Consider the following 26,066-nt stretch of genomic DNA (forward strand, 5'->3'; position numbering starts at 1 on the left):
AAAAAATGTGATATATCAAATATATAAATATATTGTTAAAAAGTCAAAATTGTGCATAATTGAAGTTGATCCCGCCAAATATTAACACCGGGCGGCATGTTTCTTCCCATCATCATACAATCTGTTGGCTAATTAATTGTTGCTTGAGTTATCAATTTCTTTTTAATTTTTATTTATTTTTAATCAATTTTGAAATGAACAAATTGAAACTATCTTAAACTTTCAAAATCAAGTATCTTGTCGTACAATACATAGTGCGATTTAATGGGCCTTGTTTTTCCTTCTAGAAGACTTTTTCCAGTAGTGCCACTATTCCCCTCTCTTCTGCATATATATATACATTTGTATATATATATTGATTACCATATTCGACCACTTTATTATGGTCCCTTTCTTGTCCTAAACTCAGCTTCTAGAAGCTTTTTCCCTTTAACATCTCATCCCCACATATGCACAAATTGATTATATCTCCATCGTCACTTTCATCTCTCATAAAGTACTAAAGCATACAAACCACTTTCATCACTTTTAATTATCTCTCTGTATTGCGTATATATATACATATTCTGAAACTTCCAACAGTAGTTATATTATTATACGGGTCATGGATATTGATACGGATACGGATCTTATTCCGGGTCTTCCGGAAGATGTCGGGCTTGAATGCTTGGTAAGAATTCATTACAATCATTTCTCTTCCATTTCATCGGTCTCCAAAAGTTGGCGGCGCCAGCTCCACCTTCCGGAGTTCTGGCGCCGCCGTAGGGCCGCCGGGTTTACCCGGCAAGTCATTGTGTTGGCCCAGTCCCGGGTCGACCCGACCCGGGACCACATGCCCAAGAAATATGCGGCTGCTCCCGTTTATCGGCTCACGCTTTGCGAACCGGAAACGGGTATTTGGGCCGAGCTGCCGCCCATACCCGGTTACTCGGGTGGGTTGCCCATGTTCTGTCAAGTAGTTGGTGTTGGGTTGGACTTGGTGGTGGTGGGCGGGTGCGATCCGGTTACTTGGGAGGTTTCAAATTCGGTATTCATTTACAACTTCGCCACCGCCACGTGGCGCCGTGGGGCCCACATGCCGGGGGAGCCGAGACTCTTCTTCGCGTGCGCGTCGGATTCCCTTCGGAGGGTTTTCGTGGCCGGCGGCCATGACAACGACAAGCGCGCGTTGAGAACCGCAATGGCGTACAATGTGGCGGGAGACGTTTGGTCCGCCATGCCTGACATGGCGACGGAGCGCGACGAGGCGAAGGGAATATTCCATGCAGGAATATTCCACATTTTCGGCGGGTACCGGACCGACATGCAGGGTCAGTTCGAGACCAGCGCCGAGTCGTTCGACGCCGCCACGTGGCAGTGGGGCCCGGTTCAAGAGGACTTCTTGGACGGGCCCACCACGTGTACTGGGAACTGCGATGTTGCGGTACAAGGTGGGGACGTGGCGGCACGGGAGGGGTCCGCGTGGAGGGTTGTGGCGGAGATGCCTTCGGAGGTGAGGAATGTTACGGCGTACGTGGCGGCGTGGTGTGAGAAGGTGATGGTGATTGGATCAGAAGGGTTTGGTGGGGCCTACAAGATGTTTGTGTTGGATTTGAAGAGTGGCAAGTGGGAAAGAGTGGAGGCGGGAGATGATTTTTTAGGGCATGTCCAATCAGGTTGCTGCATGGAATTATGAGTTTGAATAATAATCAAAGCTATGTTTGGCCCCTTTTTAGCTATATGTATATTTAATTTTTGTTTCGTTTTAGAAAAAAAGTTATATGAGAAGAAGAATTTGAAAAACGAAGTAATGTTTGTTTGTATTTTGAAGGAAAGAAATTCGAGCCTAAGTGAATAACACGTGTTGAGTACCTAACTATTCAATTTGATTGTTAGAATATGCGCTATTATAAGTTTTTTGCAATTACCACTTGATTTGTATATTTAGAAAAAAGAAAAAAAGAAGAAAGGGAAAAAAAATAATATTCTGAACATAGACATAATTCCATCCTATAGAAACAAAATTCCAGCATATACGATTACATTAGTTACAATATATATATATATATATATATATATAGACACACACACACGCGTCGCCGTAGGCACGAATCCATGATCAATAACTAATTTCTATGGGACGATATAATATAAAAACATTTTATTTTTCTTTTAGTTTAATGTTGGTGGCACATAAAAGAATTTCCAAACATCACTCGGTCGGATAGGTGACAACTTTATTAATTTTGTAACATATTTATATAATGGATGACAAGTTCACAACACAGGCAACTAATTAAATTAAATAAATACAAATAATTGCATTATAATTAAACTTGGCATTCTTTATTATTGCAATAATTACAAAAAATAATTTAAAAAATGAGTTACCTCATTGTCTACTATTTTATTAATTTTTACGATTTCAAGATTTGTACTTATTACTTCTCTTATTTCTTTAAATTATCAAGTGTAGTTTTAGCTAAAATAAAATAAAATATGTTTCATATTATATATATGTCGTTCTACAATTTTATTTAAAAACAAGTTTGTTTTCTTCAACGTTACCTGAACACTAATGACATAAAAAGCTATTTGATCAAAGAAGAAAGAACTTGGACAAAGACTAGGAAGCTATGTACAGTAGAACCTCGATAAATTAATACCCAATAAATTAATAATCTCGCTTAAATAATAAATTTTCCCGGTCCCGACTCGGGGACAAGGTGCTAAATTAATAATTCGCTAAATTTATAAGATAATACACATTCAAAAATTTTAAGAAGCCCCATATAATATATAAATGCATAAGAATAATTTTTAAATTACATGGTACAGTACATATTTTATAGATCTATGAAGGCTTAACACAATATAATTTAATTCTCGCTTGTTTCTTGTTGAAATTCACATTACCATCGATCTCGTCCCTCACTTTTCTTAACATGGTTAGAACTTTCGGTATAGTTTTCTCATAACTCAACATAAATCGTTGTATACCATTGCTGCTTTGAGAGCTTCCGTTCGTGAAACGGGCTCTACAATGCATTAAACGAATGGTACAATGAATAATATACACATAATTTTTTTAAAATAAATGTATTTATTGAAAATAATAATAAAAGTAATTTCATAAATTAATAAGTTATTAATTAATGTATAAATTAATAGTTATTAATTTATCGATAAGTTAATATTTCGCTAATTAATGAAATTTTGATGGTCCCAACTATTAATTTATAGAGTTTTAACTGTACGTACAAATCTTGTTGTCGGACTAGTTCAAGGACACTCGTGCGCAGAGGCGATGTGGCAGCACATGAGGGTTCCACGTGGAGGGTTGTGGCGGAGATGCCTTCGGAGGTGAGGAAAATTACGGCGTGCGTGGCGGCGTGGAGGGGGAAGGTGTTTGTGATTGGATCGAAAGGGTTTGGTGGGGCCTACAAGACGGACGTGTTGGATTTGAAGAGTGGAGGCGGGAGAAGATTTCTTAGGGAATTGTAAGGGGATGACAAAAATAGTACTCTCTATACAATGCCCTAGTTTTGTTCCAACAAAAATAAATAATATTAGAACACTAGCATGAATTTTAATTCCAAAATTGAGCTTTGACCATTTGATAGATAATCGAGTCGCGAGTTCGAACAATGTCGAATTGATAATCGAGTAATTTGATTGGTTGTTTTCTTTTTTCGTGAGTACTAGGTTTCATTTGGTTATCTACATTATATTGTATTAATTTTGATTAGATGAGACTAAATTAATTCTGAACTACAACTAATTATTTATTTAGCTAGTAATAAGATGTCCATTTATTTTTTTTTTAGTTTAGATCTTGTCTTAAATTTGGCATTATATGTGATTTGTGTGTATAAAATCTCTTATTTAGAATAATAAATTAATTGTTTGAACAATAAAATTGTATGTCTCAATTTTTAATTACCATACAAATCTAATTTAGTGAAAGCTTACATTATTTAATCAATAGTGAAAATCGAGTGGGACCTTATTAAACTCATCATAAACCCTACAAGAAAAACCCTAAAAGTCAACAATTTTAAAGTCAAACAATTTTTGGGTATAGAGTAATTTCAATTTAGGCTCTCCTCCCAAACACACCTTTACGCCTTTCTGCTCTCACACAGTCCCCTGTCTCACTCCAAACTCGCCGCCGCCGCCGTTCACCATCTTCGCCGGAAAATAGAGTAACATGTCTAACGATAATGGTTCGATTAAAATGGTGGAGATTGAGAATAAAGGTAGAGCACTGGTTTCTTCTAGGCCGCTGAATGCCGGAGAAATAGTCCTCAAGGACTGTCCCATCCTCCTCTACTCCGCCGCCCCTCACGCCACCGCCGCCGCCGCCGCCGCCAATTACTGCGCCAATTGCTTCAGAACAATCCCGCCGCACTCCGCAACAACAGTCCCTTGCCCTAATTGCGCCGCCGCCTCACTCTTCTGCACTCCACACTGCCAATCCATCGCCCTCTCCTCTTCCCACACCCCATTCGTCTGCCAATCCCTAATCCGCCTCCGCGCCGCCGATTCTCCGCTCCTCCACCACCACCACGACCGCCTTATCCAAGCTCGGTTCCTCATCTCCGCCTACAATCTCGCGACGGCGTCCCCCTCCCATTTCCAAACCCTCCTCTCACTACAAGGCGAACCAATTAAAGACGAGGAATCCATTTTCCTACACTCGGTAATTTCGTCGATTCTCCCTGCATCGTCAAATCTCCGGCAAATCGGATTCTCATTAGAGCTGACCGCCGCCCTACTGGCGAAAGACAAGCTGAACGCATTCGGGCTGATGGAGCCTTTCGACCAAGACGTCGAAAACAGGTCCGTTAGGGCTTACGGGGTTTACCCACGCGCCTCGTTCTTCAACCACGACTGCCTGCCAAATGCTTGTCGATTTGACTACGTCGACTCAGTCCCCGATTTGAGCAACACCAGCATTGTTGTGAGGGTTATCCACGATTTACCCGCGGGGAGAGAGATTTGCCTGAGTTATTTTCCGGTCAATCTCAAGTACTCCGAGAGGCAAGTAAGGTTGAAGGAAGATTACGGTTTTGTCTGCGATTGCGACCGCTGCAAAGTGGAGGCTAATTGGTCGGATAACGAGGAAGAAATGGACCAAGAAGATGATGACATGGATGGTGACGACATGACGGGTGATGACGACAACATGGATGGCGAGGACGACGATGACATGGCGAAAGAAAACGACGATTTCCCACATGCGTATTTCTTCGTGAGATACATGTGCGGTAGAGACAATTGCGGTGGTACGTTGGCTCCTGTACCGCCGGTGGATGCTCGAACATCGTCTGTTATGGAGTGTAATGTTTGCGGCAGCTTGAGCAACTCCGAAGACTGAATAAATAGACATAGACGAAAAAAAGGTGCAATTTCCGTGAGTTTTTTTCTTCTTTTTTTTTAATAACTTGTTTGCCCGTGTTTTTCTCGTTTTATGACTTGATCTTTTGCTTTGATAGTATCTACGATTTTCTTTTTGTGGGGTGCTCTGCATTACCTACATTGATTTATTGTTGTAGTAAAAAGGATTTGTTTTCATGCGAAGAGGTGAAATTGGTTTCTTGCTCTAGTCGGGAGTTTTCTCGTTTCGATTTTTTTAAAGATGGTCGAGAATTGAGCTTTAGTATCAAGTTGTATGGTCTAATGAGTGACAGACTTTTATTTTATATTGTAGGTAAGAGTACTTACTTAAATGGAGTCAGTTTCGCACCGGAAAATTTTCGACTGGCTCCGATCATTGTACTGTATTAGTCTGCAAATTGCAAATTACCATACATTCGCTATCTATATAAAATACACGCACACATGTTGGTGTGAGTGTGTAAACGAATGATACACATCTCTATTCGATATACATCCATTCGATATTATCTTTTTTTGGTACTCGTAAAATTCTAAACGGGGTTTAAAAGAAGGAAAAAAAACGGCATTTCGGAATACCGATTAATGGTCCAAGGCACACGAACATCAGATGATTACACTCTCGTGCACAAATAACAAAGATTTCACTATTTATATAGAATGTTGATGAATCAATCTCCTGCAAAATGCCTACTTAATTCTCATGCACTTGTACAATACCTCACCAAACTTCTGAAACATGTGCTTCTTCAAGTACATCTTCTCAACTTTTTCTCTACCTTTTAATCCCATTTCTTGCCTTGCATTTGGATTCTCGAGCAAGAATTGAAGATTGTTCGCAAGAATTCGGGCCCCCGCCCTACCTAAAGGATGAAGAAGACCGGTTATATTGTGTTCAACAATCTCTCTTGTTCCTCCAGAATCAGTTCCAAGCACCTGCATCGCCAAAAAAAAAAAAAAAAAAACCGAAACTCCTTCAATAAGTATCCGCTTATGCAATGTGTTGAAAATACCATAATTGAAATCGATTTCAACTTAAAAAAAAAAAAAAAAAGATTTAGGGCCGTACAGGAAGTCCAAATGCCATGGCTTCGATTGTTACTCTTCCGAAGGTCTCCCCGATTCCCTGCAGAAAAATAATGCACGAGTAATTAGATAAGACATCGGATAAGTTTAAGAACAACAAATTACTTTTGTTAGTTGTTTCGAAGTAAAATTATTTCGTTTGAATTCATATAAAGCTCTATGTGCATGTCTTTCGTATTTCAAATCTAAAGAAAATGTTGTTACCTGCGAATTCATGACATAAACATCCGCTGCAGCATAAAGCGAAGCAACACGAGTAGTAGATGGGGTCCATATCACAACCTTTGACAAATTCGAATGCATCGACAGAAAATTAAGTAGCGTCTTCACATAAGGTACTTTATTGCTCTTAGACCCCACCGAACCAACAAGAATCTTTAGATTCCCACCCTTCTTTCCAATATTACCCTCAGACAAGAGTTTCCTCAAGCCAGAAGAATCTCCATCAAACACCATCGAATCAAATTCACTCGACAACCTTAAATTCGTCTGATCTGTCCGAGGTTGTTCGATCAAGAAACGCCCTGCTTCTAGAAGCAACAGCTGACCCTTCCCCGGGTTTATACTGCTCAACGAAACGGCGAGCATGTCATCTTCGCTCAGCCCCATTTCTTCTCTAACTGCGCTTCTCAATAACCCTCTCTTCTCCATCATCTTCTCTGTGGAGAAAGATGGAGTGTTCAACGAGCATGGAATTCCCGCCACAAATGCCAGCTCGTCGTTAACGGAGAGAGGTACGAGCGCAGGCTCCGATTTTAATTGGATTTTTTCTTCCTCGCACCACGATAGCCATTGTTTGGATTGCGATTTGGACAGAAAAATCAACTTCTTCACTCTGTTTAGGACAAGCTTCGAACGGTCGAAGTACTCTCTTCTGTTCTCCATTATCCACCACATTATTTGGCTTGAACCGAGCACAGTTCGTGACAGGTATTGCTCTGAGACCATATATAATAAAACACAATAAATGGTTTTAGATGAAAAAAAACCTAAAATTAAAAAAATTGTAGCACTTGGATTTTTCTTACCAATCCAGGATGAACAGACAGCAGAACCTGCAATGATGATATCGGCTTTCATGGCTGTTTTGAAGCTAAGATCGGTTTTGTCCTCGAGAACTTTGATTTTTCTTCTAGAAAGTTCCGACATCAATCCGCCTCGTTTGTTTAGGACAATAACCGATATTGTGGCCCCACAGCTCAGAAACTCCGTTGCAAGTTCCAGCATGGCGAGTGGAGCTCCAGTCATAGACAGCTCATGGAAGATCAAAACAAACTTTCTTGACCAAACTAAACGAGCAAAAGCTCCCTTCCTATCACAAGTACCCGACCTTTTCTCAGCACTCCACTCCAAAATCGAGTCCTCCACAGATCCAAACGGGCCCACAAGAAATCCGTAAGTCGTATTTTTCTTCGGTATGATTTCCTCTGTTTGCAAATCAACTTCGCTTTCCACTTCCTCTTCAGCCATCGCCTTTGGCTTACTACTAACTGGTTTCTTCCTACGAAGAGATCTCTTACTTCTCCTCTTCGAGGGCTTGTTTTTATCCAACGTAGTGTTCTTCGCAAGAACCACATCCATAACACTCTTATTCAAACTCAACTCATTAGTATCGTTTTTCAACTCAACGGCCGCAGAATCGACTTTAGCAATTAAGTCCCTCCTCCGATTCTTGATCTGTGGTTCGAATTTATCACCGCCCGATTCGCCACCATAGCCACCGCTGAAGAGATCTTCCTTGTTGTCACCGTGGGCCCATTTCGACTGGAAATAAAATCCGGCGTAAGCCCAAAGAGTGATTAGAAGCAACCAAAGTACAATGCGGTTACTTCTAAGACAGTGAGAGCTAAACACACCGCTACGTGCGTCTCTTCTAGGAGTTCGCCCCGAGTTTAATCTCCTGAAAGAAGGGGAACCCCTCGGAGTTGACTTCCCCGACGATGGTGACTTTAAGCCGCCTCCACCACCACCGCCGCCGCCTCCGCCAGGCCTCAGTGGTGATAGCCTAACTAAAGTTCCTTCATCCATCTCAAAAAATTATCAATTACCAAGGCTTATATAACATTTCAAAAAAATGAACCTATATACAAACAAATTTCTTGAAATTAAAATCCAAGAAACACCACCAGAGTTGGTTATTTCCTGCACCAGAAAATCAAACATTTCATTTAAAAAAATAAATTGAAAACAGATGTAAAATCAAAACTCTCTGAGATGAAATTCCTAATTGTATACATACATTATCGCCAAAATAAAATAAAATTATGAGCAATCTTAGCGTTCAATACTTGAATAGTTAAGCTAGCATTACACTAACAATAATTAAATAAATGAATAAATAAATAAATAATGGATTACTGTGAGCCACATAATCAAAGAAATGAATATTAGAAAAAGGAAATCCCCAAATACTCACCAGGATTAGAAACTCTGAACAAAGTGATTTTCGAACACAGCTTTGAGCAAGTGAAATGTGATTTTCTACAAAAAAAAAAAAAAAGTAAAATCGATCTCGAAAAAGTTTAACTAAAGAAGATCGCACAACTAAAACAATTTGTTTGATTTATTTGGGGGAAATCAGAAGATCTCGAGTGCAGCTTCGAATGCCACCGACAAAATCCCAACGCTTGTATAATACTGTATCTATAACTGTTACAGCACCGAATTTTTCACTTTAGTTCCTCAGCTTCGGTGAATTCAAGAGAGAGAGAGAGAGAGAGAAAGTTGCACTGAGTAATGGAGTTAGAGAGAGAGAGAGAGAGAGAGAGGGAGCACGTGAGAAAGGAAGGAGTTGGGGGAGATGATGCATATATTGATATTTCATATTTATATATATAGATAAATAGATACAACAAACATATATGAAAGAAGTTACTAATACCAATTGAATAAAAATGGATTTAAAAAATTAATTAGAGATGTAATTTAGATTGGTTGATTGTAAATGGAAGCGCTAATTTCAAAGCATGGCTTCATTTAATACGTTTAAGACATTAGTCAAATAGGAAACACATACACAATTAACAACTCATAGGCTTACTTAATTTTTATATATCCCATCATAATTATTGGATTTGGATTTGGATTTGGATTTGGATTTGGATTTGGATCAAGTCATTTAACGCCCCATAATTAAAAACTCTCGTTTTGAAATTGCATTGAGATAAGTCAACTTTTTAAAAATAATTAGGGATAACTTTTTTTTTTTTTTTTTTTTTTTTTGTTTTTTCGACGAAAATTGACTACTTTATTTGTTATCTGACTAAAATATTAAAGTGTATAAAAGAAATATAGTTGTATTGACCATACTCGATTATGTAAACTGTCACATAACAATACTAAAATTAATAGAAGAAAAATCGGAGTGTATTGTACTGATGGGAGAAGCTCTGTCACGCAATGCGTTGGTGTCGGTGCCAAAGATGAGGAGGTTGTCAGTTTATAAGAGAAAGGATATTTCAATTATGACGATGGAGATGTTTGATGTATAGACGGTGGTGATTAATTGAATTATTTTGGTTTCCGGGCTCCTCAATAACAGTGGAGGTTTTTGACGTCCAGATGGTGGTTCCTCAACAGCAACCATCGGCGAGGAGGTAATGATAGGATTTAAAACTACTCAAAGAAAACGATTTTTGTTTAATGAAACAATTGAGATCGAACCTTTCACTATTATAATGTTAGGGCTATATCCAAGAGTCCATAAAAAAAGATGAAATTTATAAAATGAAAATAAGTATCAATTTGACATTTGTTATTTTCAAATTGGCATCTCCTAAAAATAAGTGAAAATCAGTTTATATTATTCTAATATTATTTATTTATTTAAGGGTAAATTACAAACACCCCCTGAGGTATGGTCAAATTACAAAAACACCCCTCTTGTTTGGATAATTACAACCACCCCCCTCAACTCATCAAATTTAGTGGAATCTTCGAGATTATATGAAATATTATCACTTTTGTACCCGTTTTATCCCATTCAAACTCTACATTATGAAGCAAGATGATCATAATATGTGATTTTTAGCTTGTATATATCAGTTTGTGGTGCATCGGAAACTGTATTTTTTATACAAAAAAATACAAACTAGAGCACATTTCACGGAATCTAGATGACTATGTTGAATTTGGCACCATAAAGGTGGAGGTCTAAGAAAAAATCATAGTTGAGGGGGGTAGATGTAATTATCCAAACAAGAGGGGGGGTTTTTGTAATTTGACCATACCTCAGGGGGTGTTTGTAATTTACCCTTTATTTAAATATGAATTTAGCACTCCCAAGTTCCATCCAACAAGAACTATAACCGACTTAGACTAAACATAGCCAAGGCATTTGTCATCAAAATTAATTCGATTTTGACTTTGTGCAAAAAGATGCTACTTGATATGGGCGTCCATTTAATAGCTCCTTATTTAATTAAAAAAAATATGTTCTCAAAAAAGAAAAAGAAAAAAACCCAAAAAAAAAGCCACCCAATAGAGAATCCACATAACATAGGTAAATTAGAGAACGTCAACTTACGAAGAAACTCCTCACATGTGGGTATCTAGAACAAAAAAAATCCCCTCAACCATGAATTTTCATACACGTTCACCGTTATGATGTCAAATTTCGTAGAATTCTCTGAATTATGTATAATATTCTCCAGTTTGTTGACCGTTTAAGCCCATTCAAGCCTCCACATTTTGAATCTAGATAAATCATAATATCTTTCTATTTGCTTGAAAATATCATATAGCGGTGTATTAGAAACTGCAATTTCGCATAAACTAGACAAAATTCTACATAATCCATAAGATTCTAATAAGCAATTTACTATCAATGGAAATAAATATTAAAAACATCTCCCCTTTTTTAATAAATAAAATAAAAGAAAATGGAATAAATTCTCATCAAAATGTTTAATAGTTGAACAAAACCAGGAGGAAGCAGCAATTTATTCTCAACCCAAATACATACATATATTAACACAAGGACCATTCAGTTTCTCATACGAAAAAATATAATAAAAAAACCAGTTAAAAGATGTGTCTTCAATAATACCTTGATGAGATTGAAAATAATAACCCAACAAACATTAAAAAGAACAGAAGAAACTAAGGAAGCAGAGGCTGCACAATAGTGTACTTTGTTATTCGATTACCTTTTTTTTTTCAAATATTCTTGCAAGCTTCACGAAAAAAAAGACTAATGCACAACGATAACCTGCATCAGACAATCAAATTCATTAGCTTGCGATAAATATCGATATAAGATCCCCAGTTTTATTATAAATGCGCTTACATCATAAAAGAACAAGGAATTGCCACCCGTCAAGCTGCAGAGTTCTTCCTAAATTTAAGCAGCATGATCAGGCGTTTCTTCAGACACCTAACCAGCAAGACAAAAGGAATATACATTATGAATAAACCAACCCGTAAAAACTTCCATATTCGAATTAACGGGCAGAGTAAAAGATTTCTTCTTATTCTAGAAAAATGCAACAATTGTTTTTTGTTCGGGATTCATTTCTGCTATTCTTAGCAGCAATTCTGTCACAATTTGCACTAGTTCTCATCCTCAGCCACAAACAAGGTTAAGACAAGGAAAGGGAACTGAAAATCCCAAAATAGTTGACTATTAATTGATCAATATTAAAATTTTCTTTTTTTTAGCATACCACCCCACCTCCCAACCCCGCAAAAGAAAAAAAAGAAAAAAAAGGAAGAGCAAAAGGCAACCAACAAACAAGAAAGACGATTAATTTGTTAAAAGTGCAGATATTCGAGAGCAAACCTAAAAATAAGGTCATTACCTAAATTACATCAGAATACGCAGTAGCCCAAAGTGCTCCAGATCAAGATCTGTAGAACTCAGAGGGCAGCCTTAGGAGAAGGCCTTCAGCAAAACCACACCCAAGAAACTCCGCTACACCAAACAGATGGAAGAGACACCGACTCTATATATTTTTATTTTATTTTATCGGCTAATTTCCAATGGGATTCCAGCTAACTAGTTACTTCACTGGTCAAATTTCATCTCCGTGTATCTGCAAATCAATCCATGGAACGATAAGTAAAGAGCATCTACAGCAAAAGCATAAAACTGTAGGCGGTATAACAAACTTGCCTGCGAGGATTCTTTTGCCTCTGCCCAAAGTCGTTGTTTGCAAGCTCTGTAGAGAGAGAAAATATTGAACTCTTTAAAGGGAAACAAAAGCAGAAAAAGTTTAATGGAGCAAAATGTTATTAACACTTACCAGGCCTCTGTGCAGGTTTCCAATCATTACCAACTTTTGCTGAATTATTTTCTTTGCTGCAATGTGAATTATATTAGAACAGATTAAATATAGGCCCACAAACAGAACTTCATAACAGGAAAAATTACATCTAGCAAACATAATATGAGAGACTGAAATTAGCAAACAAACAAGGTGCACTGTACAAACCAAAATAATGGTAAGAAGGCTCAATCCTTATATACCTTGAAGCAGCTGCTATATTAGTCTGTCCAGTCGGACGAGCATTATATGAGCCATCAACAATATATGGAGGACAATATTGTGCACCCAATGCTCCAGCAGCACCAGCTAAAACGGGTAGCCTGAGTGGTTTCATAATAAAATGATATATTAATACTAGATTAATAAAAATATGAAAAATTAAAATGTAATGCGAGATGAATAAAAAGTTTGTCCACGTTGAAACAACCATAAAGTGACAAGAAATATAATTTTAAAAACTGAATTAGAAGAGCACATCTATTCGTGTATAGATATTACCAAGTCATTTCCGAACTCCCCAGCCCTTGTGGTTGACCAACATATCCAGGAAAGGCCATGCCAACAGCTGGAACGCCCATTCCGCCAGGATGCTGGCCTCCAAATTGCATGACTGTAAAATTTGCACCAAACAGAAGGTTTAAATGTAGTTTAAGCTCAAGTAAGTTGACGGAATATATAAACACGATATACCAGATTATAATTCTTGATACATAAATTCAACATTAAAAACTAGACAACCTAAACAGTGCCGCTTTTTTACACTCGTTGCATTCGAAAATTCTGATTAAAGAAGGGGGAAACTGATGTGAAGCACAAAGACAAACAAAGAATAAGATGAACACTTCTCTATTCAAGGAAGTAAAAAAGTATATAGACATATTCTACATGAAATAAAAAGTTCTTTTTCTTCATGAAACAATTGTGCAGGCACATTACCTGGCAAGAAAGCAGGAAAGTTTTGATCACCGTGACCACTCCCCATATTTCCAGAAACTCCCATAAGCTGAGTTCCACCATACATGAAGGAGCCTTTTCCACTGCCTTGCACACTGCCTTTTCCTTTAGCAACCAATGCACTCTTGGATTCTGAAGCAGATTCCAGCTCTCCAGATTCAAATGCATTCCCAGCCCCAGCAGCTTTAGGTGGAGAAAGAGCTTGTGGTCCACTAGGATAACGTTGCGTAAACTGTTGAACTGAAGATTGGGCACGGCCTTGACCAGGATTTTTCTGGAAATTTTGTAACTGGTTTGGTGGAGGAACCCTGTTGACTGGTTGGTAGGCCATTTGTGGCGAGTTAGTTACCCCTCTACCTTGACCCCTCAACTGAGGTTGACCATAGCTAACAGACGAGGAGCCAGATAGTGGCATCTGCATAGTGTTTGAAGGCTTCCCAGTCATTGCAGAAGGTGAATTATCAATGTAACGATTATCCATATGGATAGAGTCTACTATATTCTTTCCTCGCATCGTGGCATTGGATTGTGCCATAGAGAATCTCTCATCCGCTACTGATTGCTGACCATTTCGATGAGCTGTGCCAGCTTGGGCACCCCCCTTGAGTGGCACGGTGTTATCTTTGGTGGAGGAACCAGTGGGATAAAATGGAGGAGAAGCAATGCTCAAATTGGAGGCGACTTGTTTTCTGGGCTGAACCACGTTAGGTTTTGCATTAGACACAGGTTCCTTCTCGACTAATTTCCCAGGTCTACAAATAAAACATATAGCGTCAATGAGAGTCTCATAACCAACCCAAAGAAGCAAAATAAGAGGATTTTACTCACTGTTTGTTTCGGGTGATAGGCGCCTCATTATTGGTCTTAGAAGATGGCTGATACCTTCGAGGTCCTCGTCCCCTGACACTTTTAGAACTATTGTTCTGATTGTTACTATTCTGGGTGTTATTATTGTTGTATTCTCTGGGTGTATTTCCTTGAGCATATCCATGGTCTGTGCCTCTGTTTCTACCACGGCCTCTTTGACGACCCCGAGAACCTCTTCTAGGCTGCAATTCAACCCATATTAGACAGGAAGAAACTAAAGAAATGAAAACACACGCAATACCTAGTTACTGGCATAAGCAAAAATCACCTCCTCGTGATGCCTTTCCTGAATAGTAAGCTCTTCAAACTTATCATGTCCCCATTTCCTATCATCTTTAGATTCCCATAATTTTCTTCCACCAAGCGTTCGCCTATAACAACAAAGTACACACAAGTAAGCAAATCTGTTTTTTTTCTGAACGAACTCTAAAAAAGATTAGTAATAGCATGGCAGCGTAATTGCAAGGTCTTTGAACTAACAATGATCTAAAACCTGCATTGTATATAATGTCAGAAAAAAAGGCACTTCTCATTAAACTTAAATAAGTATATTCCAGTAAATGTATATCGCTTCAATTTTGGAATGGCTCTTCAGATATGCAAACTAAGCTAAGTTTCAAAGGCATGTGACAACTTCTACTCTAGATAGTTGAAAAATGAAAACTAATAAGATAAATACAGGAACCAAAATGAGTATCAAGCGCGCATGTTTTGTCAATTGAAGAACTTCAAACAATAATATAGTTGCATTTTCACTTTAATCGAAGTATTCGAGTGGTCATCCTAATCATCCATATGCCGACTATATCTGCTAACATGGACCCTTCTTTTTCAAGTGAATGTACGAAGCACAAATATAGAGCATGAAAATAATGAATAGTATCATATCCTATATTTAGCACACAAAAACAATAACGCAATGGTGATTAAACTAAGCTTATATGTTTTGCTACATATCTCTTTCTGCAGGATGCTCTTAAACCCACATAGTTAAATTGTATATTAAAACACCTTAAATTTCAAAACAATGTTTTTCAACAAATTAGAGGAACTTAACCAACCAATTTAACCCTCTTTCAAACCTACAACTCTTCAAAATGTGCTAATTTCTCATTCTTGCCCAGATTCTTCATATTCTCTTCTAATTGTAAAGGAACAAACTAACTAACAGAAAACCAAACCCAGACCAAGAAATTAACATGTCATCTCATGTCATCTAAATAATGATCAAACTCACCCATGCTCAACAGGTAAACATCCTAGTCCAAGTCAACTCACTCCGTAAAACAACAACTAAAAAAACCTCAAGAAAAATAAAATCATTACCTATGTCGCCCACCAGCATTGTCGCGAAATCGGTCATCGTGCATATAAAATGCCCCCGCAGTCGGCACAGAGAAAGGCTCGATTTCCTTCCTCTCTTCCTCATGCTGACCCTCGGCAACATTGTTGTTTTCATCATTCATCTCACCAGCACCAATACTTCCTCCCTTCTTCTCCTCCACCAGATCTCCGTCAACAACAGCAACTTCTTTCGCACCCACAATTCTTTCAACTGCCACCGCCTCCACACCCCCACCGCCACCGCTCGCTCGATACTCCACCGCCACTTCCGCCTCCAACTCCTCCACATACTCTTCATCCAAATCATAATCTTCCTCCTCCTCCTCCAATTCATCCTCGTACTCCGCCGCAGCCCCTTGAGATTCCCCATCGGAGTCGTCAATCCTCCTCGGCGGTTGTTCCCTGCGATTCCCCCCTCCCTCCCCCTCCTCGTCGTCGCTCGCCTCTCTCCTCCGCATCTTCAACGACAGCTTCGCCTCCTCCGGATCGCTCTCGTACTCAATTTCCTCCTCCGCCATCGCCAGTAATCGAAACACACAAAAAAAAAACTTCAACGCAGAAAAGAAAGACAGGAGTTAGGGTTTTTGGTATGTGATCGGAGATTCGAAAAACCCTAGAAAATCCTACAATTAATTTAGGGTATATATTTGGGGGATTTCCGGTATTGAATTCTTTGCGGACTTCAAAACTAGTCAAAATTTACCAATCGTAGGGTTATATAGAAGAACGGGGGGGTCATGGAATTATCTCATTCTCCAGGGTGTTTTCGGTAAATTCACTTGCCTTTTCGTTTTAGTTGGGTCTCCGTTCGTGATCGTTATCTGGATCTACACACGAGCCCAATCCGGGGCCCAAATAGTTTTTTTATGGTAAATTACAATAAACCCCTAATGAATACTTAAACTATATTTATACCCCCTTTTGTTTGCAAAACTATAACTTTGCCCCTCAAATTAAACGGTCGATACAATTAACACCTAATAAACTAAAAACCTTAAAATTACACGACAACGTTTATAGGGTTAAAATTGGTATATTTGAAAAAAATATGTTTAGGCCCCGTTTGGGGGGAAGATTATTGTTGAATGACCATCTCAACCAAAAGCTTAAGCTGTTAGTGAAATGTATCATTTAATATTAATATCTCCAATACGCCCCCCTCAAGTGCAGGCGAATTACATTTGAAGCCTTGCACTTGAAATATTTTTATATGGGTGGCTGTGTGATTCGAACCCAGGACCTTTCATTTGGCCTGACTCTGATACCATGTTGAATGACCATCTCAACCAAAAGCTTAAGCTGATAGTGAAATGTATCATTTAATATTAATATCTCCAATAATTATCTATGATGAACTAAGTAGTTGGACTTTGTTGGATGTTTGGTATCCCCAATAATTTGTCGGGTCGACCTGCAGATATTATGTTATCATGGTTTATCTTGCATTTTAAGCATATTTTTTGTTGGACCTTTCATGGTCCAATTAATAAAACAATTGGGTTTCATTAGATTATTTAATCTTATCTTGACTAATCTTATCTTGGCAATCAAACGTGGCCTTAGAATATAAACGAGTAAGTTATTGTTAAAACTGGAGATGTACAAATCTTTAACTGAAAGTCTAACCACGTCGTGGGCTGCCCCGATTCGCAGACCTTTTAACACGATGGGCATAGAAATACTCAAACAATTTGCAATGTCCGCAATAATATTTTCGCAAGTCCATTGTTCGCATCCAACGCCTAATATAATTGCTAATTGTGGTGGTGTAAGATACTGCGGTGTCAGATTTCTCGAGTTGGGACTATTTTATTAAATATTTTTTAGATTAACCCTAACACACACGGTTAGAGTAATGCGATTTATATTTTTCGTACATTCAATTATCTACCAACACTTTCATTATTTCTTAGGGAATTTAATTCAAGTACATCCAAACAGGTAAAATAAAACCCGGAATATCGATCATTCTATAGGTGTTAATGGAACTTCGATCCAGACGATGACTTTCCCATAGACTTCGAGTTTCCTGAATATCTACATTTATTTCCACAACTCGCGACACATTTCTCCGCTTTCTCGAAATCTGCAAACATCGATTTTAAACAATTTAATTGCATATTATTTGTCGCTTCATATATATTATTTACATTTGTATATATATATATATATATATATTCTACTTACCCTTGCCAAAATTGGCACAGTGGTTAACTGCACAACCAGATTGACAGTAGCTTAGCGCGGTCGGAACCGAATGGCCGTCATCTTTAATAATGCATTGAACTAAGCATAGCAAACTACACACGATTATGGGTTTTTTTTCGACGAAACAACCGAGTTCACAAGCTTCAAAGCAGGGCTTGAAATCTGCTGATGCTTCTTTTATTGCAAATACTAAGAACATAAACACCAAAACTATGTGTGTTGCCCTAATTCCAATGTTTCTTTTTTCATACATAGTTGAATTTTTTTATTTATTTTTAATTGTTTTTTCTAACTATGATGTGATTCACTATATGATAGATAGATATCTCTTTCATTTGAGAATGGAAATATATAGAGTAGAGGGAGTTAAATTTCAGTGATGAGATTGCACGTATATATCCATAATATATCATATTATGTTCCATTAATGATATTATTACATGTTACATGTAATAATGTATATGTAATAATAATGTTAGGGCAGATTACTGGCCCCCTGAATTATGGTTAAATTACGAAATCTCCCGCCTTATTTAGGTAATTACAGTCATCCCTCAACTATCATACGAAAATATCCCTCCAAAGATAAATTTTGGGATGTTAAATCGGTAAAACTGAACCGAAAGTGTGGTACGCCAACATTTCATACTGTATCGAACTGAATATACGATTTGGTTGGGTAAATAACCGAATTACATAAATTTTATGTAAGAATATTTAAAAGGAGGGGTGACTGTAATTACTGTTGGTCGAAAACCTACACGCAAGTGCACGTATCGTACAAGTAATATAGTGGACTAAAAGTCCGGATATCGAACCCACAGGAAATATTTAATTATCTAATCCTAGACGCTAAATTCTACCAATTATTATCAAGCCCACCCTACACAGTCGACTTTTGAGAGAATTAACTAAAATAAATTAAAAAGCAAATTAGAACGACAAAGAAAGAAAACAAATTAAGCACGAAGATTTATCAGAGTAAACGAGCCTAGGATTTTATTCTTCCCCCTATGTGATTATTATTCCCCCAATTCCTTCAATTATGCAAGCAATTAACCCGGATTACTAACCTGAGATGCTAAAATAATCATAACCCGCTTCCGCGTGTATTACGATTCTAATACTCTAGATTCAATTACTATATTCCTATGCAATTAATTCTAGAAGACAGCATTAAGCACAAATCTCAATAATGGCTACCTAAGAGATTAACTATATTCCTATGTTAATACCACAAAGGCTCTTCTACCACAGTTCTAATTATTAACCCGATCTTCCGATTCATGCGATTAACAATAACATAAAAGCGCATAAAGTGGCCAGTTTCATGAACTTAATAAAACAAGTAGAAGAAATAATCCGGAATTAAAACTTGCATAAAATCATAGAATTGGGTTCATAAATCCCACATAGGGTTCCAAATAAAATCCTAGAAATAAAGACTTAGTTACTCGTAATTCTTATGATAAATAAAATAAAATAAATAAATTAAATAAGAAAAACTATGCTTGAATCTTCGTTGATCTTCTTTGCTTTTGAATTTGCGTCCAAAGATTGATCCCCAATTGTGTGCTTGACTTGGTCTTATATAGGGTGAAGAACTTGGGGAAGAAGGCAGTTTCCTTGTGCAATTAAAATCCCTTTACTGCGCAACTTCGGGGTATGGGACGGGGGTCCCATAATTTGCCCTAAAACTGGGACGGGGTCCGAGCCTTGTTTCTTCAGAATTTTGATATTTTCACTTTTGACCCATATTTTCGCCAAAATTGCAGTTTTGACCCCATACTTTTCCAATTCTTCAATTTGTACCTAAAATACAATAAATCAACTTTTTAAGCACCAATTATCGTTAAAACACACCAAAAGCTCAAATAAAAAGTTACGATAAAGTGTAAAAATATACACTTAACACACCCCCAAACTTGAACTTTTGCTTGTCCTCAAGCAAAATCTACCAATAAGCTAATAACACAACTATTACATCTTATCACATAGATCAATGATCAACTTCACGTTTTCAGAACTTGTAATTATAATGACAATTCTTAGGCATTCGCAAGCTCAAAATTCAACAACACTTAGTCACTCACCATTACCAAAAACCACAAATCATACAATTGCTTCAAGTATCCAATATTTGCAAGTTAAAAATAGAGAAAATTTATACTTACATGCATATGCTTGACTCCAAATACTCACCAAATTATTCTACTCTACTAATATCGAACATTAAGCTATTGGGATCATTGGGGCTTTGTGACTTTCAATTGTTAGGCTCTTTGGTTCGAGGTAGGAAATATGTGTATATGTGGCTATTCTTCTTGAATTTAGGTGATTACGCCAAAATTTGAAAGATAGGCGCTTGAAACAATGAATTCACCTCAACGGACTCTAATAAACTCGATTCTCAAAAGTTCAAAAGTCTCCACTTTTGCTTTTGAGGCAATGGATCGAGTTTTCAAAAATAATTCAACAACTAGTCCTTATTTCTCCCTTCTAGTCTCTTCTTCTTCTTTTTCTTTTTTTTTTTCTTTTTATTTTTTTTTATATATATATAGAAGCATAGATATTTGTCTTCTTTTTTTTTTTTTTTTTTTTTTTTTTTTTTTTTTTTTTCCGAAGAAGAAGAAGGACCTTATAAAAATTTTCGACCGAACTCCAAGGGGTAATTTTCAAGAATCTCCACCTATTCTACCTTACACATTGGCTACAAGAAAGAACACCTTTTCTCCGAGGCTCAAATCAAGGTTCTATGGAATTTTTCGATAAAAAGGTCGGCTTGAAAGGCTCAAACGGTTCAAAGAAGGCCCAAATCATATCCCAAATCACTCACTACTCAATACTTCGTATCATAAATTTCCTAAGGTGAGTTCTAAAACCGAACATAGCATGATCTAGCACAAATTAATTCCAAATTTAAAATACAAAACATTCAACAAAAGCAATGCACAAAATGTGATTCCTAGCAATAATTCACTTCTAAGTCCCGTTGAATCGAAAGCTAAACAAACATCAAATCCTTATCACATAAAACAAGCAATTTCATCATCAAACATTGATCATCTCTCATCATCATAAATCATCGATGCATTCGACTCAAGCAAATTTTTTTTTTTTTTTTTTTTTTTTTTTTTATATTCCGGAAAAAACAAGAAAAACAATAAAAACGAATAAAACCTAATGCATGCAAACTAAAACAAATAAGCACAAAAACATGTTTTTCACCCCCAAACTTAAAATTTTCGTTGCCCTCAACGAAATTAGCACAAAGTTTAAGAATAGAAAACACCTGAGTTAGTCGGAGTCGATGTGATCGGGGGGCTCCTCCCTCGCTCTCTCACGCTCATGCTCTTTTGTTGGACGACATAGTTGGGAGAACGTTTGGAATTGATGCGGTAAGAATTGGACAAGAATCGACCTCCAAATTTGGTTGAGGCAAATTGTCGAACACCTTGTGGACGTGCCTTGAAAGAGTAGATTTTGAAGAATTTGGTTCGATTCTCGAGCCTCCCTATCAATACCAACACAAAATAAGAATTGGAGAGTGCGTGAGTGAATTATGTGTGTGAAATTGAGGAATTTTTGGACGAGAAATTCAAAAATTCGAAAATTCGTGTGTGGGAGTTAGAGAGAACGAAAGAGGAGGGTTTAAGACATAATGGGGGAGAAAATCTAATTTTTGAAAATTGAAACGCCCCCTATTGAGCTCGGACGGCCGTCCCACGTTTTTGCCTAATTCTCGGACGGCCGTCCGAGAATTTGTCTGCCCTCACTGGTTTGGGGACGGCCGTCCCGGTTTTAAGGCTAAAACTCGGACGGCCGTCCAAGGGTACTTGTTCCTTCTGGTTGTGGGACGGCCGTCCCGTTTTTAAGGTATATTTTGGGACGGCCGTCCCAAATACAGTGCTGCACAATTTTTTTTTTTTTTTTTTTTTTTTTTTTTTTCGCGGACGGCCGACTCGACCCTCGATCACTTCTTCGACCCTGCAAAATAAAATTCAAATAATAAATTAGAATGCATGCTTATGAGAAAAAAAATAAATAAATAAAAACGAAACGAAAAATTAAAGAAAAAATACGAAAAACAATAAAACTCGGGTTGCCTCCCGAGAAGCGCTAAGTTTAAAGTCTTCAGCCGGACATTTCTTTCTTAAAATTGTTAAGTCCAATCCAAAGCCTTGTAGATTGCGCATCCATCCATGAGCTTTGTCACTTCAATTGCAACCGATACAGGGATAGGATTGCAATATGTCAGGGTCCACCTTAGCTTGTAGTCTTTCTTAGTTGTAATCAATCGGTACGAAGCCAAGTTGGGATCTTCATCACCCGCTCCCTCAAATCGGTACACAAAAACCTCACGTCCGCGTATAACCTCCACTTCAAACACATTCGTCTTCTTATCAACCTCTATTGATGCCTTCAAAGCCACGTCAGGAATAACAATAAGATCATCAATTTGAATATTTGCACTAACCACATCCATCTCCTTCTTCTCTTGTTCCGAGACATCTTTGGAGTTGAGCTCGATTTCATTGTCTGATTCATCATCTTCAAGTGTCTTCGTAATTTCTTTTTCCCTCTCATCAACACTATTTTCTAGGTCTAAATGATTTTTCTCATCACAAGTTTCAGACGGATTTTCTTTGTTGCAACCATTCTCGATATTGTCTGAAATATTTTCAAGAGACCTCTTGAGCTTCATCTCTTCCAACATTATTTCAAGTCTTCGGATAGATGCTTGAGTGGATTTCATAAAATCTTCAAGGATGGATTTCCTATAACACTCCTCAATAGTGGGTTCTCGTGGCTTTGCATAATAGGTTTGAAAATCATCAAATTGCGGCTCACGATGTTGAAAATTGTGGAAATCTTGGCTTGAATTGCTCTGCTCGTACGTGTTGGTGTATGTGTTCCAGTAACCGCCGTTGGTGTTATCTATGAAATTATTCGCTTTCGGTGCATACCAACATTGGTTAGTGTAATGATCTCCACCACATCTTGAACAAAGTAACGGCATATTATAGGTATGTTGGAGGTATTCGCCAGACGGAAGCCATTCATATCCCGTTTGAGTTTCGCGAAAATTGTAACCTGACATGTAACCAAAGAAAAAAATATTAAAAAAAATTAAAACGAAAAGATAAAATAAAAAAAAAATTTGGGTGAATCGTGAAAATTGTTCAAATTTAGAGCTAGAATAAAATAAATAATTAAAATATTCCCCGGCAACGGCGCCAAAAACTTGTTGGTCGAAAACCTACACGCAAGTGCACGTATCGTACAAGTAATATAGTGGACTAAAAGTCCGGATATCGAACCCACGGGAAATATTTAATTATCTAATCCTAGACGCTAAATTCTACCAATTATTATCAAGCCCACCCTACACAGTCGACTTTTGAGAGAATTAACTAAAATAAATTAAAAAGCAAATTAGAACGACAAAGAAAGAAAACGAATTAAGCACGAAGATTTATCAGAGTAAACGAGCCTAGGATTTTATTCTTCCCCCTATGTGATTATTATTCCCCTAATTCCTTCAATTATGCAAGCAATTAACCCGGATTACTAACCTGAGATGCTAAAATAATCATAACCCGCTTCCGCGTGTATTACGATTCTAATACTCTAGATTCAATTACTATATTCCTATGCAATTAATTCTAGAAGACAGCATTAAGCACAAATCTCAATAATGGCTACCTAAGAGATTAACTATATTCCTATGTTAATACCACAAAGGCTCTTCTACCACAGTTCTAATTATTAACCCGATCATCCGATTCATGCGATTAACAATAACATAAAAGCGCATAAAGTGGCCAGTTTCATGAACTTAATAAAACAAGTAGAAGAAATAATCCGGAATTAAAACTTGCATAAAATCATAGAATTGGGTTCATAAATCCCACATAGGGTTCCAAATAAAATCCTAGAAATAAAGACTTAGTTACTCGTAATTCTTATGATAAATAAAATAAAATAAATAAATTAAATAAGAAAAACTATGCTTGAATCTTCGTTGATCTTCTTTGCTTTTGAATTTGCGTCCAAAGATTGATCCCCAATTGTGTGCTTGGCTTGGTCTTATATAGGGTGAAGAACTTGGGGAAGAAGGCAGTTTCCTTGTGCAATTAAAATCCCTTTACTGCGCAACTTCGGGGTATGGGACGGGGGTCCCATAATTTGCCCTAAAACTGGGACGGGGTCCGAGCCTTGTTTCTTCAGAATTTTGATATTTTCACTTTTGACCCATATTTTCGCCAAAATTGCAGTTTTGACCCCATACTTTTCCAATTCTTCAATTTGTACCTAAAATACAATAAATCAACTTTTTAAGCACCAATTATCGTTAAAACACACCAAAAGCTCAAATAAAAAGTTACGATAAAGTGTAAAAATATACACTTAACAATTACCCGAACAAGAGAGGTTTGCCTTCATGTACATAAAAAAAATGTTTTAATGCGGCCCTCGTCGTTATTGTTGGTTTTTAGACCTTTGACCTTAATACCGTTTCATCTAAGTCTGAAAATTACAAAAAAACCACCCCTCTCAGTTTAAATAATTATTCGAACCTTATTATTTTTATGTCAAAATTAATTGTAAAGCTAGTACAACTTTTTAAATATTTAATTGTACAATAACATATGAATACATGTTTTGGTTTATTTGTATTACGTCGTCTTAAATTAATTTTTGCCTTTTATGTTCTTAATTAATTGGTTTGTATAACTACAGTTAAACATCTACAAATTAATTCAGTCGGGACTAGCAAAATTTTATTAATTTAGTAAAATATTAAATTATCAACTTAATAATTTAGTAGTTTTTTATCGAGTTGGGACAAAAAAAAAAACTATCATTTAAATGAGATTATTAATTTATCGAATATTAATTTATCGAGATTCAATGTATTTAAATACATATATTTCTTTTTCGACGCATGGGGCGTATATTGAGGAATCCCTACTCCTAGCTAGTTCGTTTGAGTCATGTGATTATTCGTTCGTAAAGCGTTCTGGAAATCAATTAGCGCATTGTCTTGCGACTAGATTTGGTTCTTCTTGTATTGAGGGCTCTGCACTACCTTTTGAGTTGGTGTTCGATGCTTAGTAATAAATACCTTTTCTTTCAAAAAAGAAATATATAGATTTCAAATAAATGTTTATGGAAAATAATATTAGAACTAGTGCTAATACAAATGTGACAAAATATTGAGCAAATAATAACTCCAATTATTTTTCCTTATTTCTTATAGCCATACAAGGGTCTATTCTATGCTACATCAGGTGAAATACATCGGGTAAATCTTTACCATTCATATACATACAAATACACACACACACCCACATTGGTGTGTGTAGTAGATCAACGATAAAATTAAAATCACCCAATATAATCTCCACCAAATGTAGCATAGAAAGAACCGGATCAAATGCGAGGCGAGACTCCCAAATCGTTACATTTTTCAGTCTCACAGCCCTTCACACAGCTATCCACTTTGCCAAAATCTGCATAAAAAATATTGATTTTTTTTTTTTTTTTTTTTTCATATTATATAATTATATATATTAAATCAGAAAAAAAAGTTACCTTTGCCAAATTGGGAGCATTGATTAACGGCACAACCAAATTTACAGTAATCGACAGTATTTGGAGATGAGGAAGAAGGAAAAATGCAATGAGCTAAGCATTTAAATCCACACTTGAACATATTCTTTCCTTGTCCAAGACATTCAATAAGGCAAGTTTCATAGCATTCTTGGAAAGAAGCTGATAATACAGCTTGATGCTGTGTTGCAAATATCAACATAAGTAATACCAACACCACATTTTGTATCCTAGTATTCATCACTTAATTTGTAGGAACAATTTTTATTTATTTTTATTTTATAATATTCCTAAATATATATATATTTAATTCCCTAAATAAATTGTTGTTCTTGAATTAGATGT

The 26,066-nt window shown here is 37.0% G+C and overlaps 4 protein-coding genes and 2 long non-coding RNA genes across 7 annotated transcripts; 2 read left to right on the forward strand and 4 right to left on the reverse strand.

Moving 5' to 3' along the window:
• Positions 1 to 123: 123 nt before the first annotated feature.
• On the forward strand, positions 124 to 1,863 carry LOC105975765 (F-box/kelch-repeat protein At1g80440). The gene has a single exon (XM_013000994.2). It carries the CDS (start codon positions 605 to 607, stop codon positions 1,673 to 1,675), a length of 1,071 nt encoding a protein of 356 aa, XP_012856448.2. The 5' UTR covers positions 124 to 604; the 3' UTR covers positions 1,676 to 1,863.
• Positions 1,864 to 4,054: 2,191 nt separating this feature from the next.
• Positions 4,055 to 5,893, forward strand: ASHR2 (ASH1-related protein 2). 2 transcript variants are annotated; one of them, XM_013000993.2, is made up of 2 exons: positions 4,055 to 5,384; positions 5,693 to 5,893. In XM_013000993.2, the coding sequence occupies exon 1, from the start codon at positions 4,190 to 4,192 to the stop codon at positions 5,357 to 5,359; it is 1,170 nt and encodes a 389-aa protein (XP_012856447.2). In that variant the 5' UTR covers positions 4,055 to 4,189; the 3' UTR covers positions 5,360 to 5,384; positions 5,693 to 5,893. The 2 variants fall into 2 exon arrangements, with proteins under 2 accessions (XP_012856447.2, XP_088679205.1); XM_088823079.1 differs by having other exon boundaries at positions 4,055 to 5,395; positions 5,693 to 5,853.
• A 29-nt stretch (positions 5,894 to 5,922) lies between these two features.
• On the reverse strand, positions 5,923 to 9,483 carry LOC105975763 (UDP-Glycosyltransferase superfamily protein). The gene is made up of 5 exons (XM_013000991.2): positions 8,882 to 9,483; positions 7,494 to 8,607; positions 6,670 to 7,403; positions 6,449 to 6,505; positions 5,923 to 6,315 (listed from the first exon to the last, which is right to left on the reverse strand). The coding sequence occupies exons 2-5, from the start codon at positions 8,491 to 8,493 to the stop codon at positions 6,070 to 6,072; spliced, it is 2,037 nt and encodes a 678-aa protein (XP_012856445.2). The 5' UTR covers positions 8,494 to 8,607; positions 8,882 to 9,483; the 3' UTR covers positions 5,923 to 6,069.
• Positions 9,484 to 11,404: 1,921 nt separating this feature from the next.
• On the reverse strand, positions 11,405 to 16,709 carry LOC105975838 (CASC3/Barentsz eIF4AIII binding protein). The gene is made up of 11 exons (XM_013001076.2): positions 15,879 to 16,709; positions 14,821 to 14,923; positions 14,514 to 14,734; positions 13,668 to 14,437; positions 13,230 to 13,341; positions 12,932 to 13,051; positions 12,708 to 12,763; positions 12,578 to 12,623; positions 12,264 to 12,497; positions 11,753 to 11,839; positions 11,405 to 11,674 (listed from the first exon to the last, which is right to left on the reverse strand). Exons 1-9 carry the CDS (start codon positions 16,412 to 16,414, stop codon positions 12,470 to 12,472), a joined length of 1,992 nt encoding a protein of 663 aa, XP_012856530.2. The 5' UTR covers positions 16,415 to 16,709; the 3' UTR covers positions 11,405 to 11,674; positions 11,753 to 11,839; positions 12,264 to 12,469.
• A 1,034-nt stretch (positions 16,710 to 17,743) lies between these two features.
• On the reverse strand, positions 17,744 to 18,428 carry LOC148768190 (uncharacterized). The gene is made up of 2 exons (XR_016033661.1): positions 18,084 to 18,428; positions 17,744 to 17,982 (listed from the first exon to the last, which is right to left on the reverse strand). It is a non-coding gene; the product is annotated as an uncharacterized LOC148768190 (long non-coding RNA).
• Positions 18,429 to 25,324: 6,896 nt separating this feature from the next.
• LOC148768191 (uncharacterized) lies at positions 25,325 to 26,066 on the reverse strand. The gene is made up of 2 exons (XR_016033494.1): positions 25,704 to 26,066; positions 25,325 to 25,621 (listed from the first exon to the last, which is right to left on the reverse strand). It is a non-coding gene; the product is annotated as an uncharacterized LOC148768191 (long non-coding RNA).

The sequence above is a fragment of the Erythranthe guttata genome, chromosome 9, assembly GCF_056151865.1.
Source record: "Erythranthe guttata isolate IM_541 chromosome 9, IM_541, whole genome shotgun sequence".
Lineage (NCBI taxonomy): Eukaryota > Viridiplantae > Streptophyta > Magnoliopsida > Lamiales > Phrymaceae > Erythranthe > Erythranthe guttata.

Excerpts from the sequence above, each read along its gene's own strand:
- LOC105975838 (XM_013001076.2), bottom strand. The coding sequence starts at position 16,414 with ATGGCGGAGGAGGAAATTGAGTACGAGAGCGATCCGGAGGAGGCGAAG. Across the intron at positions 13,052-13,229 it reads GGGAGTTCGGAAATGACTTG|GCTACCCGTTTTAGCTGGTG; the intron begins GTAATATCTATA and ends GAAACCACTCAG. Across the intron at positions 12,498-12,577 it reads AGGCAAAAGAATCCTCGCAG|ATACACGGAGATGAAATTTG; the intron begins GCAAGTTTGTTA and ends ATTGATTTGCAG.
- ASHR2 (XM_013000993.2), top strand. The coding sequence starts at position 4,190 with ATGTCTAACGATAATGGTTCGATTAAAATGGTGGAGATTGAGAATAAA.
- LOC105975765 (XM_013000994.2), top strand. The coding sequence starts at position 605 with ATGGATATTGATACGGATACGGATCTTATTCCGGGTCTTCCGGAAGAT.
- LOC105975763 (XM_013000991.2), bottom strand. The coding sequence starts at position 8,493 with ATGGATGAAGGAACTTTAGTTAGGCTATCACCACTGAGGCCTGGCGGA. Across the intron at positions 7,404-7,493 it reads TGTCTGTTCATCCTGGATTG|AGCAATACCTGTCACGAACT; the intron begins GTAAGAAAAATC and ends ATATGGTCTCAG. Across the intron at positions 6,316-6,448 it reads CCATGGCATTTGGACTTCCT|GTGCTTGGAACTGATTCTGG; the intron begins GTACGGCCCTAA and ends TTGGCGATGCAG.